This window comes from Pelodiscus sinensis, chromosome 27 (genome assembly GCF_052426305.1).
Source record: "Pelodiscus sinensis isolate ZL-2025 chromosome 27, ASM5242630v1, whole genome shotgun sequence".
In the NCBI taxonomy this organism is placed as follows: domain Eukaryota; kingdom Metazoa; phylum Chordata; order Testudines; family Trionychidae; genus Pelodiscus; species Pelodiscus sinensis.
In genome coordinates, this window is record NC_143078.1 from 7,912,503 (window position 1) to 7,932,024 (window position 19,522).

Genomic DNA, 19,522 nt, shown 5'->3' on the forward strand with positions numbered 1-19,522 from the left:
ACGCAGGCTCCAAAGGGGTAACCACAGATCTCGGTACACCGATTGCCCCCACGGAAAATGGACAGGAGCTAACACAGGGCGACCCCACGAGGGGGAGAATAGGGAGTGAGGGCCAGCACAGAAAGGATCCTTTCCTCATAACCACCAAGCCACCCTCTCTCCCCAGAGGGATCTTCTCAGAGGCTGAGCCTTCAAAGAGCCCCTGCCCTGTGTCTCCAGGGCCATGTGTGACTCTGGTCTGCTACATGGGATGCCAAGGTGGAAGGCTGGTGCCCTCTAGTGGTTAGAGACGAGGCGCTTCTTTAAAAGGTCCCCTTTTTAAAAACTTGCCTTAGCTGCCCGGCACTTGGGAAACTAATAACTCCCGGCTGGGGTTGGCAGGCACTGGCTTGCCAGGGAGCGGGCCTTAGAAAGCCCAGCCCTGCTGAGCCTGCCTTTTGTACCTTCCCCCTTCGTGCTGACATCAGCCCAGCTGGCGAAAGGGGCCAGGCTGACAGCCCTTGGGGATGGTATGGTGGGCACCCCCCCAGCAGGCTCATTCTGCCGCACCAGGGTGATCCCCAGGGAACCACTCCAGGAGTGAGAGGAGCACTGAGTCTCCTTGGCCTGGCTGCTCACAGGCTGCAAAGGGGGCAGGGTGGTGGGGAAGGCCAAGCGTGGGGCGAGGGAGGCAGAATGGAACTAACCTGCTTGGAATATGGGGAGGTGCCTGAGGTAAACAACATCTCCCCTTCCCCCATCATTCATGCCCCAAGATCTTCTTTCCCCTGGGAGGTCTAGGCCTTGATATTACATTTCACTTGCCTCGGGCCCCTCCCTGCAGCACCACGCTCCCTAACAATGGCCGGGGGGGGGGGGGGGAGGTTGCAAAATCCTGGCTCCAAGGGGTGAGCATGGCCCAGCAGCCTAGGAGATGCTAAGCAGCACTCTAGGAGGGACCCCGGATTTGCTAGAGTCAGGCAGTGTTTTATTCCTTCCACTCCGCCCCCCTGGGGAGCAACATGATGCAGTTTAGCGTCTCCAAGGCAACACGGTTCATTATTGGCTCACTCCATACCCCCCTCCCTGCTTTGTCCATCTGTATCCATCTGTTGTCTCAAGCCTGCTTCTTGCACTGGAAGGTCTTTGGGGCAGGGACCTGTTTTTTTGTCTGGATTTATACAGCACCTAGCACAAAAAGGAGGGCTTAGTTCCCGCCTTGATGTGACCTCGATCCAAATAAACAGGTTTAAACTGGGGCTTAGCTGGTGCCCAGGGTGAATTTTAACCTCAGCCAAAGAGCTAGAGTCCAATTATTCACCAGACAATGGAGGGCCAAGGCCTTGTTTGTTTGTTTTTAGAGCTTTCAAACTTTGAAAGTTTATTTAAATTTTGTACAGCTATTTAATGGCAGAAAGTCGGTCAGTGGTACAGACAGAGCCCCACCCCGCTTTCTCATCAATTGTTCTTTTCGCCCGCTGTGCAGACCAATGGCAGGCGCCCGCTTCCACGGATCAGCAGCGGCGATGCTCCAATGGGAACAGGGAAACCAGCTGGGGAGGGAATGAGCTGGGGAAGGAATTCCATGCCTGCAGACGACTGACAAGCACACACAGTGGAAACGCCAGTGCTGTACGATGTGTCCGGGGGGCGTCGTACAAAGGACTAGCCACTCAGCTGGTGTAAACCGGCACAGTGTCACGTCCATGGCGCTGATTTGCTCTGTCCGAGGAGCTGTCCTGGGGATGAGGCTTTGGAAGCTCTGTCCAGGGTTGGAGGGCAGTGGTTCCCATGTTCATTCGGCCACCTCGTTGGGGCTGTGCTGGATGGAGCTTCATCCCTCTATTCTTGCACAGCCCCATAGGCAGCTGCTGCCCACTGCCCCTCCTTCAAGCACCGCCCTCTCTCTTTCTTTGCTCTCCCCCACTGCTCGCCCCACCTCCATCCTCTCTCCGTTGCCCTGGGTTTGGTCTGTGTTGCAATGTGACGTGCCCTTGTTATACCCCCTCAGTCATGCCCCCTGCACTCCCGGGCTCAGTACAGGTTACTCAGTACTCATTAGCCAGGAGAGAGTCCCTTGCTGCAACCCAAGGAGCGACCATGAGCTCCAGGAGACCGGCACAGGGGAGCAATCATCCTGTCCCCTATTCCATAGACACACACCAGGACACGTTCCCAGGCGCATGCTGGGTCCTACATGCAGAGGTGGCAGCTGCCCACTCGAGCCCTCCAAAGCAAGGGCAGCCAGAGCACAGAGGCAGACCAGCTGGTGTCTCGCTGTTCATCTGGTCTGAGCACAGGGGCGCAGTCGGACCCAGAAAAGCAGCAGCCCCTCCCCAGGCCCTTTGCAAGAGCCATTTCCCACCGCGCATCCCAGCCCAGCTGCTGCAAAGCAGCATCGCACCATGACAGCTGGCGGAGTCAGCAAAGCTCCATGCGACGCAATGCAGAGGTGCTGGTTTACACCCGCCCAGGAGTGCGAGGGGGAGCCCATCCCACTCAGCCAGCAAGGAAATCCAGGCCGGCTTGGCCGCCCCACCGAACTGAAGCTGTGTCCTGTTCCCTTGCTCCTCACCCTCCCTCTGGCTGGCTGGAGGGAGAGCGCTCCAGTGGGGCGGGATGGAATTGCATCCAGAGCCCTCTGGATAATTCTCCTGTGTCTGCCCCACCAGCTGAGCTGACTTCACATACAAGCAGCCTGGTAGGGAGAGGCCCTGCCCATCCGCAGCCCTCACCACAGTGCCCATGGAGGCTCAGCACCTGCCCCAGGCAGAGCAAGTGTCTGCGTTCACCCCCCACCCAGAGATCTGTAACTCAAGCGCCCCTCTAATTTGTTTCTCCAGCAACAGGAGGAGAATGGGGAGCAGTGTTCCCTCTATTTTTTATCTAAGTCTGGAATAAATTTTGTCACATGCGCGGAGACATGTGCGGATGTGCACCACCCGTAGAAATGCTGCTGGCTATGGGAGCTCTGCTAATCAGCTGGGCGGCATTGGAATCTCTCCGGGGTGGCTGCCGAAGTGCTCAGTTCACAGGGAACCTTGGTGGGGAGCACCTCACCGATTTCCCTCTTCAGCCACAGGACTGGGCTGGGCAGGGAGGGGAGCTTGCCATTCAATCACTTCTTCCAGGAACAGGGGTGATAGCAACTGTCTATTCTCCAGTTCTGGTCATAGGCTGGCAAGGGAGAGGGCAGCAAGGAGCAGGGGCCAGTCTTCCCTCAAAGGCAGCTAAGCCATCGGCTCGGTTTGAAACATCAGCCCCCAAACCTCTGCTCTTGTTTGCTCTGCTGCTCTGGATTCGGTCCCTTTCTGGGTCAGCGCAGGCCACTGAAATCCAACCTGGGCTTTGGCTACCTTATTGCTTCCCAGTGCTGCTCCACCAATAACACAGGGTCCCCTCGCAGCCGAGAACTGAAACAGGCCCGGCATCCTGCATTCCTGCTCCTACCAGTGCACAGAGGGCAACGTGGGCAGAGTCCCTGGCCCAGCTGATTATGAACATGTGCCCCCAGCGATGGGCAGCCAACAACCTGTGTTGTTTGTTGTCAGTGCAACACAAAAAGCTCTTAAATTCAGTTATTGGGATGGCACAGACCCATTTTACCTTTCAGCAGATTTTAAAATTAAAATCCGGTAATGAGGGAGGGAAAAATCCCTGAAGAACCACAGCAAACCCTTCATTCAGGTTCATCCCCTGATGGTGTCCAAGAGCAGTCCCCTAGGACAGACGAGGGGGCTTTGCTCAACCAGAAGCACCAGCGTCCACAGAGAATGGGAAACGGCACCTTCCATGCCTTTCCCTTCCCACCCACCTTCATCAGCCCTTTTAAACATGTTCTCACGCTTTCCCCTTCCCTCCTTTCTTTTCCGCTTTAGCAGAATTGCGGGAAAACGGCCATTGTGGGATTTGTGTTTAAACGCACGCGCCGGCTTCACCACATCTTTTTGATTGCCTGGATGGGTTGTTTTACATGTTTATTGGGGGGAAAAAAAGTCAACGCACAAAAACCAAAATAAATAGTCGCAAGATGAAATCGGGGCTTCTCGCAGCTGGGTCCGCGACTGGGAAAGAGCCAGCCTATGGCAGAGAGTGGCACAAGAGTCAACCGTGGACATACACGGCATCAGAAGAGTTCCTCCTGCGGAGAGTATTTCTGCTTTTTTCCCGGCTGGGCAGCAAGGCCCTGGCTCTGATGATCCTTACACCTGATCAAGCTGCTGAGTAAGTTCCCAGTGACTTCAGCTGGATTTTCAAAAGACCCTATCAGTGTTACACTCTTGTCTTCTATAGAGCAGGGGTGGGGAATCTTTTTTGGGTCGGGGGGTCACTGACCCACAGAAAAATCAGTTGGGGGCTGCACACAAGTGAGACGCCAAACCTCCCACCCTCACTGTTGTGGCCCTCAACTGAGGGAGAAAGACACTCCACACAGTCTCCTTGCCCACCAGAGCCTAGTGGGGCCTAGCCTAGTAGATTTTATGGGCTCCAGCCTTGCAGTGGGTCAGCAGAGGGGCTGGAGCATCATCACGGGCTCCCCAATGCTGCGGGCGGAAAGGGGATGCTCTGAGCCTCAGGAGCCAGATCCAGGAAAGCTGGGGGCTACACCCTGAGGTTCCCCACCCCCAATTTAAAGGAAGCACCTGCTTTTCAGAGGAACAGGGCGGTGCCTACTGGAATTTATGGAAGAGCTTTGGTGGATTAGAAATTAACGGGCGCTTGGCAGCTGTCTCACGCACTTTCGCAAACCACACCTGAAAATCTCTCCTCCGATTCTTGGGAGTAGGGCCCATCTTTTTTTATGTATTTGTACACCACTTAGTGCACTGGGGGCCTGGCTCTGAACGGGGCAGTGCCTATGAATGGGGCCATAGGCAAACAGCAAGGCAAAGAATAAATAATAATTCATAACTAATAATGAACATTCAGTGGGAGGGGCGCTTAACTTATCTGACCATCACAGCCTTCAGGGGACTGCTCATGGAAATAAAGCTACTCTTGGGCCTTTGTGGTTGTAGGCCTCGGGTCCTTCCTTCCTTATGGCTCTGTGATATTGGTGCTGCATAAAGCAGAAGAGGTAGGGTTTTGTGCACCTAGTTACTGATAAATCCTGCAGTGCATTCACTGTGCTGCTGACATCCCTAGAGCTAAACGTACCACTAATGACATGTTGAGTATAATGTTTTCAGGGCTGAGGCTGCAAACAATAACTGGCTGGCACACGGTCTGTTCCACCAACAGGAGTCCTGGCAGTGAATTCGGTGCACTTTGAATCAGCACTCTTATGATTAAGTGGGCTTGTACTGGCGTGAGGAGACCATTGTAATAATAACACCGAGCACCGTGCTATCCAGCAGTTGTTTAGCAGGATCAGGCTCCAAGGGTGAAATTTGCCCCGTTCATAAAGCAGACACTGAAGTACCACAGTTTAAACGCAATGTTGAGGCGCTGAATGGTGACTTGGCCTTATGCTGGGGTGAATTTCCCTTTATTTTCCGCCATCAGATGATAAATATCAATGATTAAAAAGAGCAAATTCCTCTTCATTAACCCCCCTCCCTGCAAGAGAATTACTTCTGAAACCAGTTTTTTTTAATTGGAGAAAAGCGTTTTTGCCATTTACACAGTTTGTTCACTTTTTGCACATGACTCCTCCTACACAAGGGAAACAGACTGGTCAGTTTAAAACCATTGGTTTTGGTTTTGGCAGTTTCAACTCTTAGCTCCGAATTTGGATTGAAAAACTGCAGGAGCCTTTTAAGAGCATCACCAAAAATTTGTGGTGGAAAACAAACAAAAATCCAGAAAACATTTCTGTAAAACTTGAAACAAAATCTAAATTGGGGTGCTGAACCTCCCTGCTGGTATCCCCAAGACCGAAGATTTGTGGACGCTCAGACCCCAATCCTGCAAATAGTTAGGCACTGCATGATGTTACTCCATTGAGGTCATTGGGAATGACTCACAAGTACAGTTACCTGTTTGCAGAGCTGGGGCCACAGTTCCTGAAGAACAAGGACATAAAACTGTCCCATTATATCTATTAAAATCCTTTTTAACATTTCAAAAGTTCTCCACAATTTTTCATAAAATAACCCATTTCCCCACCCTGACAAACAACTGCAGCTCTTGCTGAACAAACTCAAGTCACCTATGCCATGAAAAGCGGATGGGCTGAAACTCCGACACTGCCCTGATGGGTGACCATGGGAATGTCAGTTAACACTCTCTGAGCCACTGTTTCCCCTCCCGCCCTTTGTCTATTGATATCAGAAGCTCTCTGAGGCCAGCTCCACCCCTCACTATGGATGTGTACAGCATCTAGCACCAGAGGGTCCTGATCTCGGCTGATACCATAATACAAATAATAATATACTATACAACAGTGACTGTGACAGGGAGTAATACCACTTTAAGGGACAGTCTGGAATTTACAGCCAAGACAAGCTGGGTACAATCAAGGTGCACCCTGCCCTAGCCTCACCCTGCTAGCTTGGCTATATAAACAGGAAAAGGTGGACATGTGTTTGTGAAGGGGGAGGGAGGAAAGCTGGGCAGGTCTAGGTCTTGCTAGAAATTTAGCTGTTTCTGAATGTAAATGGGATTGCTCTCAAATAAAGGTCCCTTGATCTGGCTTAAGTGGTTCCTCCCCTGATGTGGTGTCTGAGGAAAAGGGAGAAATCCTGCCTGCCTTCTACATTAAGGGTAGGTTTATGCTGCTGCAGTACAGATCTGGTGGTGCTGCTGAAGGGCATGCTGTTGTGTCTACATGGGAGACTACACTGACCTCACAGAATTGCTCAGGGCTGTCCAATTTTGTAGTTAAGTTGATCTGCAGGCTAGGAAACTCTGGTGACTTGTGGAGATTTGGAGGCTTTTTAAAAGGGGTGATAATGGCTGTTTTTGGCCTCCCCCAACTCTTGACTCCAGTGCGGCCCTGAGATGATGACAGGTTTGCTTAGAACAGCTTTGACTTGTCTGTTTAAAACAGCACTGAGACAATCCTATCAGGCAAATGAAACTTGGGAAGCTCTATTGTGCAGCCCGATCACCAGTCCCAGGTTAGCACCTTCCCACTCTATCTATTCTAGCTAGTGCCTTGGCCTCCTAGGGTATGTCTACACAGCAACTAGACCTGGCTATGTAAAATTTGTAGCTGGAGTTGGCTTACTCCACAGTGGGATTCTGATGGGAGCAAGCATTCCTATTTGCTTTCCTTATTCCTTGCAAAAGCAGGAGAACCAGACACCAATGGGGGTGCCTTCTGAGTTTGATTTACTGAGTCTTAACTAGACTCACTAGAATCACAGCAGTGTTGATCTTCCACTGAGTGAAAACAAGGCTTAATTTATACTTGTATGTTTAAAAAAAAAAAATCAGGCCCAACAAAGATGCTAAACCCTTTGTCCAATTAATCAGACCCCCTCAATGCAGAAAGTTGCAAGCAGTCAGTGCTATGGAAAGGCACACAGCCTGTTCGCTAGATTGTCTTTTACACCTGCAGCTTTGACAGGAAAGAATTTAGCTTGTTGCATGCTCTGCTGAAGGCTGTGGAGCTACCCTAGTGAAAGTAGAACACGAACCTTGATTTTTTTTGTTTTGTTTAGGCCCTTGTGCATGGAAGTATTTAAAGCACATGCTTAGGACTGCCCTGCTGCAAGTCAGCACTTAAAGATGTGTTTAAATCCTGCAGACTCCAAGGAGACTTTAGCAAGTGCTGAAAGTTGAGCATGTGCCTATGGGCTGTCCTGATGTGTTTTCCTGAATCTAGGCCGGAAGTTGTAGTCGTTCGGCGTTACCAGTGCATTAAAGTTTCTGTCCCTTGGCTCTTAGATGATGAAACCTGATGTTGATAGATAAATTAACTCACTGTAGCCAACAGAATCCTGGCTTCCTTGGATAACTGAGAAATCCAGGAATGTTAACTCCAGCTAAATCCTTACAAAAATACAAAATAAATATATCTATAAAAGAGAGGTTGGGGTTCACACTCCCCTCAGTCTCCAAGAAGGCTCAGTGTTTGCTCATCCATTTCGTAAGAGCTTTTCCAACAGAGTTCTCTGTAGTAGGCAGCTGATCATTCTGAGCAGCAGTCCCCATCATCCAACTCCAAACAGGCTCGGGGGGAGGAGGGATATAATTGCAGACATGCCCCCTCCTGTGGACCAGAAGTTCTAAGTCCAGCTCCTAACCACGAGTGCCCAAGTCAAATGGACACTCAGAGGTTCCTGGACCTGGGTCTAGGTGCTGGCACAAGTGGCAGAAATGCAGGAACCGAGCTCACATGCCCATATGATACACGGTCACCCCAGGTATCACCCATCATAAGTGATACAGAAAAAGGATGTTTCACTTGTTAACGGGCCTTTGCAAACATCTTACAGAATGGACGAGGGAAGCCACCTGTCAGTTCTGTCCAAGACCTTCCTGGAGCCTCATTTTTCCACCACATCACACCCTGTGCTGCCCTTCGCACCACTGCCGCATTACATCAGAACAGGGTGTAAGTTCGCACAAGTGTAAGTGACGGCACAACGTGGAGGGAATAAGGCTCCACAATGTGGAGATTCTGTTCTTCTCTACTGTTTAGTCACTTATTCTTTACCCAACGTTCATTCTGGCAAAGGTGCAAGGATCACATCTGGGCACAGATCTGCAATGGGATACGAAAGAAAGTCCTTTGATATGTTGCTTGCATATCGTTTGCAACAACCCTTGAACAACTGACCTTTGCATGATACAAATGTGGTCCTTGCACTGCTGCCAATGGGAGCAGCTGTGTACAAAATGCTGGGATACCACAGTTTAGACTCATTCCTGAAGTCCCATCAGGAATGAATTTCCTCGCTAGATGCTTCTACTCCAAACTCAGCACATGTCCCTGATGATCAGCTGAGGAGCCAAAAGGTTGTATAGGCTTGTCCATCCTACTTTTTAGGTGTCAAACCCCCAGGAGCAAGGGGAGAGACAGCTCAGGCAGTTTTCCTTTAATGGACAGAGGTGACTGGCGGCTCATCCCCTATGACAATCCCTCCTTGCAAGGACTCAATCCTGCATTCCCTGTGAACTCAACACATCCCCTGACTTCCACAATACAACCCAAACATTTGTGTAAGTTCTGGCTGAGCCAGGAAAACCAAAATGAGCCACGAAAACACATTTTCTGTGACTGTAAACTGGCACAGCTCCACTGAAATCATTGGAATCACACCCACTTGCAGCAGGAGAGGATCTGAGTGTGTGTGTGTATATATATCTATATCCCCACTCATATATTAAATCATTCAAGAAACTTTCAAGACAACATGCTCTGTCATCTTTAGAGACCTGGAGGCTGTGAAAGCAGCTGCGTTTTGCCCCAACGCTTGATTCACAAATGGAAACAGAACCTTGAAATAAATTAAAACACACACACGACACTTTGGGCAGACTCAATTTCGTGGGGGTGATGTTGGAAGGTCCATGTGTCCCTGAAGAAATGCAATGAAAGCCACAGGAGGGAAAAAAATAACAAAAGACAACCCAAGTGTTTCATCTGTGCCAGAAGTGTGCGTGTTTTCTGATCAGAACCAGAACTGGTATCTGCCGGCCACAAGCCAATGATCAGCTGTGCAAAGGAAGCCATCATAGCAACCCCCAATTCTGTGTTGGGCTTGTCAGCCAGTCAGTAACAATGAGAGTGAACATGCGTGTGGTTTGGAGAAGCTGGTGTGATGTGTACATTCTGCTTCATCAAATACGCAAGCTCTCCCGGGAGCAGAGACATTAGAATATTCACCTTGAGCTCTGCTCCCTCCTTTTGCTGTCGATTTCTTTATTGCATCCCAGGTCTGAGCTTTCCACCAGCCTTGTCTTTAAGAAACAAACCTCTCCCCTTTCTAGAGAAAGTTTCCCAGTGGCTGGGTTTGAAGGCAAACTCTGATCTGGATACAAAGCTTTTAAACTGCAGTCCCAGGGGTGGCTGAGATGTAAAGAAAGCCTCCTTCCCAGAGACTGTCATGATAATATTAAAAATAACAAACCAACCAAGAACATGGAAGTTACAGGCTTCTTCCAAACTCTCCTTCGCTCTCCTCATCCTCATCCCCCAGGGTGTCCCGGAGGAGTAATCAATCCGGGCTCAGCAGCTCATGCTCCCAGTTGCGATGAGGACGCGGGATATGACTACAAATGGGTGCAGGGGGTGGGAAACCAGACTGAACTGAATGGATGAAGACGTTTTAAGGAAGGCTCCAGTTCCCCCACCCACCCTTTCCCCTTTTCTCAGTAGGAAAATGGAAAGCTGCCCTAGGGCGCTGGCAGCTGGCCAGGGAATCAGCTGGGGAGCAACACGTGCTCCAGGAAGTAAGCGATGGAGTCCCAGTGCTTCCAGAGGAGGAAGAGGAAGAGGAACAGCAGGGCGGTGCTGAGGATGCGCATGCGGGTCTTCATGAGGGGCGTGATGAAGTTGGCGACGGTGGAGACGAAGACGAGCAGTACCGCCATGAGGGCCAAGATAATGTTGATAAACTTGCCCAGCAGGGCCCGGGCGTTGGCGTTCTCCACCCCTTCCAGCTGTACCACTTGCTGCTGTTGCTGCTGGAGCTCCAGCTTGGTGACGCGGGTGAGGCACGACTCCACCGCTTCCTACAGGGGCAGATGGGAGCCAGGGTGAGTTGGGCCTGGGGTGGAGGGAGGGACGCCACCAGGTGGCAGCTACAGCACGTGGCACAGGGTTCTAGTCTGGTGGCTAGAATCAGGATGCCTGGGTTCTGTGCCTGTCTCTGTGAGGAAGGGGAGGCTGGTGGGTTAGAGCAGGAGGCTGGGGAGCCAGGATGCTTGGGGAGAGCTCAGCTCCTGGTCTCTGTCCCTGGCCATGAAACACCTTGGGACAAGATACTGTGGACCTCAGCGCATCCACCCGGAATAGGGAGTGTTTCTCACCTACCACCTGTAAGCTCTCAGGCTCAATTAGCATATGCAAAGTGCTTTGAGATCTGCTGATGGCAGGCGCTATCTCTGTGCAAATGAGGGTTGGTATTAGGATTCTGAGATGGCATTCATGCACTGTGTTAGGACACAGAGGGTGTGTCTACACAGCAAAGTTATTATGGAATAACAGCTCTTATAGACCATGGCTGTGTCTACACTGGGCCACTTATTCCGGAAAATCAGCCGCTTTTCCGGAATAAGCTGCGAGCTGTCTACACTGGCCCTTGAATTTCCGGAAAAGCAACGACGCTCTACTGTACAAAATCAGCCGCTATTCCGGAAAAACTAGTCTGCTCCCGCTCAGGCATAAGTCCTTATTCCGGAACACTGTTCCGGAAAAGGGCCAGTGTAGACAGCCCAGTAGTCTTTTCCGGAAATAGCCCCGATCGCGAAAATGGCAATCGGGGCTCTTTTCCGGAAAAGCGCATCTACATCAGTCATCTCCAGCCTGATCCTGGCCTGCATATTTATACCTGCCTCTGGAAATTTCCACTACTTGCATCTGACGAAGTGGGTCTTTGCCCACGAAAGCCTATGCTCCAACACTTCGGTTAGTCTATAAGGTGCCACAGGACTCCTCATCAAATGGTCAGTTGCACTGGAAAGTTCCCAGAATTGCCACATGGGGGCAGAACAGTCTCCTGCAGACTGTGCCGAACAGTTACACTCCAACCCACTCTCTGGGGGCCTCTGACAAATGGGCCATAGATTACTGACACCCAAAAGGTGACAATGCCAAGAGCTGTGCGAGGTGACAGTCCTAATGGAGCACTTCCGATCAGACTACAAGAATGGTTGCCGTACAAAAACAGTAGATGAATGGACTGACAGATACATAGATTTCAACAGCCTAGCTAGCGCTCCTGTAAGAACACACCGGCCCCGTTTTCAGAGGTGCCCCCGAGAACCGCTACAAATGAGCACCCCTGAAATCTAGACCAGCACTGGGAGCTGGCATTGGGTCCCGTATGTTTTAGCAGGAATGGTGTATGTAAGACATGGGAAGTAATTGCCCATGCCACTCTGCTGCAGTACTGTTTCTGGGCACCACACACTTTAAGAAAAATGGGGAAAAACTGAGGAGAGCAACAAAACTGATTCAAGGTTTAGAAAACTTGACCTAAGAGGTAAGTTAAAAGCTGGAGTGCACTCAGTCTCAAGAGAAAAAGACTAGACAGGGACTAGGGAGGTGTAAGGTTAACTGGTAAGCATCACCCTTAACGAGCAATGCTTACTGGTTCTGGTTAACCTGTGGGGGCTGGAGCTGCTCCCCACCCACCCTGCTGTGGACGGGGCTGCTCTGGGTGTCCGGAGCAGTCCCTGTCCACAGTGGTCCGGGTGTGACTGAGCTGGAGCAGCCTCTCCCTGTGGTGGTGGGGCCATTCCCACACAGCTGTGGCTGGGGACAGCACTCCTCCAACCCACCTAGGTAGGAGCGTGCCCCGCCCCATTTGTTAATGGGTTAAGCTTCTGATTTAACTGGCTACCCAATTAAAAGGGAATTTACATTCTTAGTGGGGACTTTGTAAGTCTTTGAATATGCTAAGGGATGTTACAAAGGGAGGGTGACCCATTGTCCCCATGACCACTGAAGGAGGGAGAAGACGTAATGGACTTGTTCTGTAGCAAGGGAGAATGAGGCTAGCTATTGGGGAAAAGCTCCTTGCCTCTAAGGGTAGCACTGGAATAAGGTTGCCAAGGGAGGTTGTGGAAGCTCTGTTATTTGGAGGATTTTAAGAATGGGTTGGGCAAACACCCATCAGGGATCATCTGGGGTTACTTGGTTCTGCCTCAGTGCCGGGCACTGGACTAGATGGTCTCTTGAGGCCCCTTCCAGTCTTACATTTTGGTGACCCTGCAATGAGCCCCTCTACTCTCCCAGGCTGCTGCTCTGCCCAGCTGGTCAGTCAGTCGCTCGGACCTGTGCACGGGTCAGAAACCCCCCTGTGGTTTCCTCTTGTGTAAAGTGAATTTAGCTCACTAGGAACTGGGCATGCTCTGGGCACATATTCCATGCAGGCCATCAGACTGTGACAACATCTGGGCCAGGGCTGGCTCCGAAGAGCCACAAAACACTCAGTAGCCCATTACCAGTCCCCTGAGCCACACGGCTTCCTACTGCACGAGGAGTCTCCGAGGGCCATGGCTAAACTGTCCCATTGCTGTCTCCCCTGGGCTTTCTGCCTCTGAAAAGTGTATCCCAGCCAGTGACATAGCTCATTCCTTGAAAGAAGGATCCCCTCAGTCTTTCATGTACAAGCCCTGTCCTTCCCCACCAGGCATGTGATGTCCCCTCTCCCACTGCACAGATCTGCCCCCGCAACTCTGCCCTATCCTATCGGCCAAAGAAATGCATAAGGAGGGCAGGGTGGGCTGAGTTGCCATACCTGGATGTCCCTTGCCCTCTCATAGGACTGGTAGGCCACCTTCTCCTCCATGCTGGCTAGCTCCTGCTTCAAGTTGGTCATTTCATTCTGGTGGAGCTCGGTCAGGTCATTCAGCTGCTCTTCCAGGCGCTCGTACCTGGGGGTGGGGAGAGAGTGTGAATGCCGGCAGCCATGTTATTACACCTGACTTGTCTTTCTCCCGTTGTGCCTATTTCCTTACACCCCGTTAACTCCAGCTCCCCGCACCCGCCCAAACCTCACAGGTGCCTCACATACGGAGGTGACTTGGATGCCATGGAAATGACTTTCGGCTGTCAAGCAACTGAGGCACTCCACACAGCAATGGCTAGGGATGTGAAATCCCGGTTAACCGGCTAAACGTCATGCCCAACCAGTTAACCAGCCAAACACCACGGCCAACCAGTTAACCTTTGTGACTAACTAGTTAAACATTATGTTTGGCCAGTTAAATGGGTGTGGGTGGGGGGGGCGCTCCAGCCCTCCAGTTAACCAGTTAACCATCTCATCCCTAGCAATGGCACTGGAGCATCTAAAACAAATAGTGCAGGTTCCAGTGTGGCCTGGAGTCACCAGATGGACAGTTCAAAGCAGGCAGGTTAGAAGCAGACCGAGAAGGCTGTGTGCATGCAGTGATGGGTAACATGGGGTTTACTTCATCTCTCTTTTCTTTCGCCTCTAGGCGCCTGGTGTGCGCTGCAGTCCCAGAGGTGCTGGTCTCGCCTCAGAAGCAGCCACCTTGCATTCTCCAGCCCTCCCTTTGCCTGTGGACGGTATTCAAATGGCCTTGAAGCCAGAGGTCAGTGGAACTTAAGGACCTGCTGGGTACATAGTAGGGATGGTAAAATGCATTGAATTACGTAATCGTGTAATCGCTGAAAATATTCAGGGGTTACCCGCAGGGCTGTGGCTCCTACCTGCCGCCCCGGGTGGGAGGGAGAACAGGCAGCTCCGCTCAAGCCAGTCAGTACACGCAGGGAGCTGGCTTACATGCCAGTTCCCCATGCATAACAGTTCCCGCCCCTTCCTCCCCACTTCCACCCCCCCCTCCATGCTGCTGCCTCTGACACAGACTTTGGGAGCAAGCAACTGAGCAATGGGAGGGAGGGGGAGCGGCTGTGTGTGACTGCATGGTAACTGATGCACTCAGGCTCACTGATTAACCATGTAAATGGTTCCACTTTCACATCCCTAGTACATAACTTATAAGCATCTCCTGTGCTGCTCTCTCTGTGACAAAATGTGTTGGAAGGGACCCTTGTGTCTAATGGGGGGAGGGGGAAGCAAACCTTCCCGCCCCTTTCATCCCCAGGAGAGGCACAACACAGGCAGCAGCAGTGCGAACAGGGCCCAGGGCCTTAGCCCTGCTCTCTAAGGGTATGTCTACACTACAGCGTTATTTCGAAATATCTAATTTCGAAATAGTTATTTCAAAATATCTTATTTCGAAATAACGCATCTACACACAAGATCCATTTTGAAATAGCTTTTTGCTATTTTGAAATAGTGCGTCCACACTGATTGGACGCTGAATCGCATTTAAGGCGAACTAGAACTGGTTCCATCAGGGCATCAGGTCAGAAGTTACCTTGTGGCCAGGGTGGGCAGCAGGGCACCCTGGGAAGGGCTGGAAGCCCCCTGTTTCGAAATAGGCATCTACACAGCTCTTATTTCTAAATAGCAATTTCGAAATTGGCACTATTCCTCGTGGAATGAGGTTTACCAATTTCGAAATAAGCCCTCCACTATTTCGAATTAATTTCAAAATATCAGTTGGCTTGTGTAGACGCTAGGAAAGTTATTACGAAATAATGGCTGTTATTTCGAAATAACTTTGCTGTGTAGACATACCCTTTGGGTGAGAGGACAGCTCATTGGACAGCCCATTCAGTCCTTGGACTTTGTGTCAAAACTGCTCTCAAAGAGCCCATAGCCAGGGCAGCCCTACCATGCATTATGTTGGTCCCAGCAGAGCCGTCAGATGACATCCTACGGAGCATGTGCCCCTGCGCTGCATTCAAACCAGCTCGCTCCACTAGACTCCCAGGGCCTTTCCCACCTCCAACAAAGGGGACTGGGAGTTGGGGGAGGGGGGAGGATGAGGGGAGAGGAAGGAAGGGAAGGGAGTTTCTCTGGCCATTCAGGACTATCTGGATTTGGGAACACGGTGTTTTCTTTCCATCTCCTCTGTCACTGGCCAAGGCTATTTCAAGACATTTTCCAGCTCCTCAGAAGGGCCTGGAAGAAACTTCAAATAGCAGGGCTGGGGAAAGAAAGGAACCCCAATGCAATCACAAGCCAGTGTGCCTGTGTGCGCCTGTGTGCCTGTGCTCCCAGTTGGGGAAGTATTTTTAAACTGTGTTTCAGCTTTCAGCCAAAACGCTCTAAAAAGAGAGAGACCAAGCCAATGCCTCCTTTGGAAGCTGGTCCTTAGTTCCTGTTCCCAGGCGATGAGAGGCCCGGCACTGTCTGTCTAGCAAGATGACGCATTTCCTCTTCCCTCGTATAAATAGCAAATAGCCTTTTTTTCCTCAGGCTGATTGGCAGAGGGGAAGTGTTACAGGGTTTCTTCAGCGCTATAGGCTGCTGTGAGGTTTGACAGCTAACTGTGGAGGCCACACACAGTTTGCTAGGCTCAATGTAACAAACCCTGGTTCTTTTCTCTAGTGGGAGCAGCTCTCTAGGGTTTCACTTCTCACGGAGAACCGAAAAGGCCCAGTCACTGGAATACCTAGAGAGCTTTTTGCCACTAGATTTGCCCATTTGAATGGCTTGGCCTTATATCTCATTCCCTAAGCCAGTGGTTCTCCACCTTTTTTGAGCTGTGACCAGTGGGGCTTACAACCTCACCGAACCCCTAGCCCACGTCGCCAGAAGAGGCGGAGCCTCAGGCAGAAGGGGCGGGGCTTTGAGTGGAACAGGCAGGGCTGGGGCTAGGCAGCCCTCAGCGTCATCTGGAGAGTGCCATGCTTCCCTTAGGAGCGCACCACTGGGAGCTCTGGCAGTGATTTAAAGGGCATGGGACTCCGGCCCCCACCACTACTATAGTTGCCCCCTTTGCCCGACTGACCCCCCATCAACGGGCCTGTCTGTGACACACAAAATGGCCAATAGACCATTTGCTGTATTCCATAAGCCTTTTTGGCTGGGTTGTGGGTTTAAACTCCAGTTCCCCCTCTTAGTAAAACAAATTGGAATTTACGACTCCCCACAAAAGCCGAGTGCGCGCCATGACATCCAATTTTTGTTTCATACTGGAAGATTGGAACGTGACTCTACTTCCTTACCAAAATCCTCGTCCTCTGTGTACACACGTTTGTTTGTTTCTGTTGTGCAAGAGGGCACCGCGGTTTGTTACCGTAGGGCTGCTTTTGAGGGCCAGGCAGCCTACATGGCTTTGTTACTATATCATTGCAAAGGTTGGCTGGACCTGCCCACAGTGTTATGGTAGGGTTGCCTGTGAGCACTGTGGCGGTGGGCGTTGAAGGCGTTGGCATGAATAGCTCTGCACAGCAAATTGCAAAGAGCTACTGTATACAATAGCAGTGCTATGAAGGGCTGATGGAGGTGCAGGCCCATTGGGGTGAGCCACCTAGGAACAGCCTCGTAGAAACAGGGAGGTGGCACCCATGCATGCGCCCACACACACCTGCCCTGGGGCGGGCCCTACCTGTACCGCTCCTCTTGCAAGCACTGTGTCATGTAGGTATAGTCCCTCTGCAGTTGCGCCTTGAGATCCTCCATCGAGTCCTCCAGGTGTGACTGACTGTCCTTAATCTCCCGCAGCTCCTCCAGGATGGTGTCAAAGTTATTGTGGTGACTGTCCAGGGTGTTGGACTTGGGGCTCCCCAAGCCACCGGGCCCTGCCCCTGCCCCTGAGTTGCTGCCCCCTGCCGACCCCGAGGTGGCGCTGGAGCACTCGTCGTCACTGCCGTATTTGGGGCTGGACACCAGGGTGGCGCTGCCACTCAGAGTCCTCGAGGCCTCCTCGGGGTGCCCGTCATCCAGAGTGTCCTTCAAGTGGGCGATGTTGTCGGCGCTGCCAAACTTGTTCCGGATCAGGCTGGCGAACTCCCGGGGCTTGGCGACCACAGCCGTGTGGGTGACCTGGGACAAACCCGACAGGCTTCCCTTGACGCCTTCTACCACCCCGCCTCCGAAGCCGCTGATGCTGGACCGGACGTTGGCCCCCACGTCCTTAAGGCCCTGGTGCATGTCCCGGAAGACATCCTTGGGCTGTCGGGAGAGCCCGTTCTGTTCGATCTCCTTTAGCTTCTTGTGGTAGTGCTCCAGCTTCTTATGGAGCTGGGAGATGGTCTGGGCCGACTTCTGGTTCTTCTTCTCAAAGACCTGCTTGATGCGGGAGGCCTGCTGCTTGTCAGCATTGTTGGCCAGCTTCAGGTACTCGGCGACGTTGTCGTCCCGAGCCTCCTGCTCAATCTTGATCTGTTCGGTGATCTTGAGGATCTTCTGGTGCAGGTGGTCAATGGCAGCTTTCGTCCGGTGCGGGTCCGGGGTGCCGTCCGGAACGTCCAAGCAGATGTCAGCGTCGCCATGGCTGGTGTTGGAAGGCAGGCTAAGTGTGCTCACGTCCCCTTTGTCCAGCTGGGAGCAAAGAGAAAGGAGAAGTCTGAATAGCGGGGTCTAAAACCAATATACCCAGGGAATGGGGGAAGGTTCAGGTGCTATCGCAATGAACAAACAGAGGCACGGAAAGAAGAGAGAAAGGCAGCTTGGACCCTGGTAGATGTTTCCCATCAGCAACGCCATTATCACCATTGCATTGGGTACCCTTAAGGAATACAGGCTACTCTTGGAGTAAGTTTCTACTGTAGGATCACCTGCACAGGGGAGCTTGCCTCCGGCATTTTCTCCCCATTGAATGCTAGATAGCATGCTAGACATACACATCCAAACCGCCCAGGCACACAGAATTGGAAAAAAAGTTCTAAACTTGGAAGCATTTCAGGTTCTAACAGTTGTACACTCAGGAGCTGTCTCCTTTCTTCACAAAGGAGTTACTGCTGAGTGCAACAAGGCTTAGCACAATTACCTCCTGAGCTGCAAAGGTGGGGAAGTGACATTTTCTCTACTTTACAGAGGAGGAAATGGATGGACCAAGAGGGGCAGTACTTCAGTGAGTCAGTTTTCCCTTTGTAGCACCTGGCATTGGCTGCAGTCGGAAGACAGGATACTAGCTGACCCAATATAGCCATTCTTATGTTCTTAGTCAGCTGTAGTGGTACAAAGTGAACCCAGGAACCAGGCCACATCCGCTGAATCATACTGCGCAAGAGGGGAAGATTAGGAAGCTGAAACTGATGGTCAAATCTGTCACCAAAACAGGAGCACAGGCAGAGGTTAAGCAACCAGACTGTATTTTGGCCTGTTTCTTCAGGCTCTGGTTTCTACAGCACAGATGAATGCCCTGGATTTCCACAAACAGGAAAGAGGAACCCAAGTGTGCCCTGGATTTACAAATGGGGAAGAGATTGTTCTTTCTAATATCAAGACTGAAGACATGTTAACCTCCTGCCCCATCCCAATGACACTTTGTCCTTCTGTAAGAGGATTCCAGATCCCTTTACAAACATTCTCAACCCCCCACATTTCCTCGGGAAAGAGGGAGCGTTTTAACTTATATTTTCTAGACATAGAACCTGAGGCACTGAGAGGGGAAGTGACTAGCCACAAGCCATGCAAAAAAAGTCACTGGTCGAGCCAGGAATAGAAACCAGGCCAGTCTCCCTTTCCCCAGCTTGAAAATGCCTACACTTAGCATACTGCCTTCCCATTAGAAAACCACACATCTTCCAGGGGCTGAGTTTTCTATGCAAATTGTTATGCAAATCTAGGTGATGCACAAATGGCTCACAGCTTCTAATGAAGAGTTGGCTAAAAGTTAAATACTGTTGGCAGACACGGCCTGATTTCTAATTTCCATCCTGTTTTTATTGACTGATCCTGTAATGCAGGATAATATTGACAGATTGCTACTTTCGAATATATTATCCACAGGGAGCATCTTGCACAGCAGCGGTGAAGTGGTCTCCAGAGACTGCATGTAAAAAGTTAGGGTCAGTGACACGTCCTAGGGGTGGAAGAGACAAGCAGAGATTTCATTGCTAGGGAGTGACTTGCCTCTGTTGTTTACTGATGATTCTCCA

General features: G+C 51.2%; 1 protein-coding gene across 6 annotated transcripts in view; it reads right to left on the reverse strand.

Annotated features, from left to right (window-relative positions):
* Positions 1–4,163: 4,163 nt before the first annotated feature.
* TMCC2 (transmembrane and coiled-coil domain family 2) overlaps positions 4,164–19,522 on the reverse strand; it is an 84,288-nt gene continuing 68,929 nt past the window's right edge. For all 6 annotated transcript variants that reach the window (XM_075909880.2, XM_006133057.5, XM_075909882.2 and 3 more), the window contains 3 exons: positions 17,026–17,960; positions 13,338–13,473; positions 4,164–10,605 (listed from right to left, as the gene is read on the reverse strand). In XM_075909880.2, coding sequence (XP_075765995.1) covers positions 10,294–10,605; positions 13,338–13,473; positions 17,026–17,960 — 1,383 coding nt within the window. In that variant the 3' untranslated portion in view covers positions 4,164–10,293. The remainder of the gene's footprint in view (positions 10,606–13,337; positions 13,474–17,025; positions 17,961–19,522) is intronic.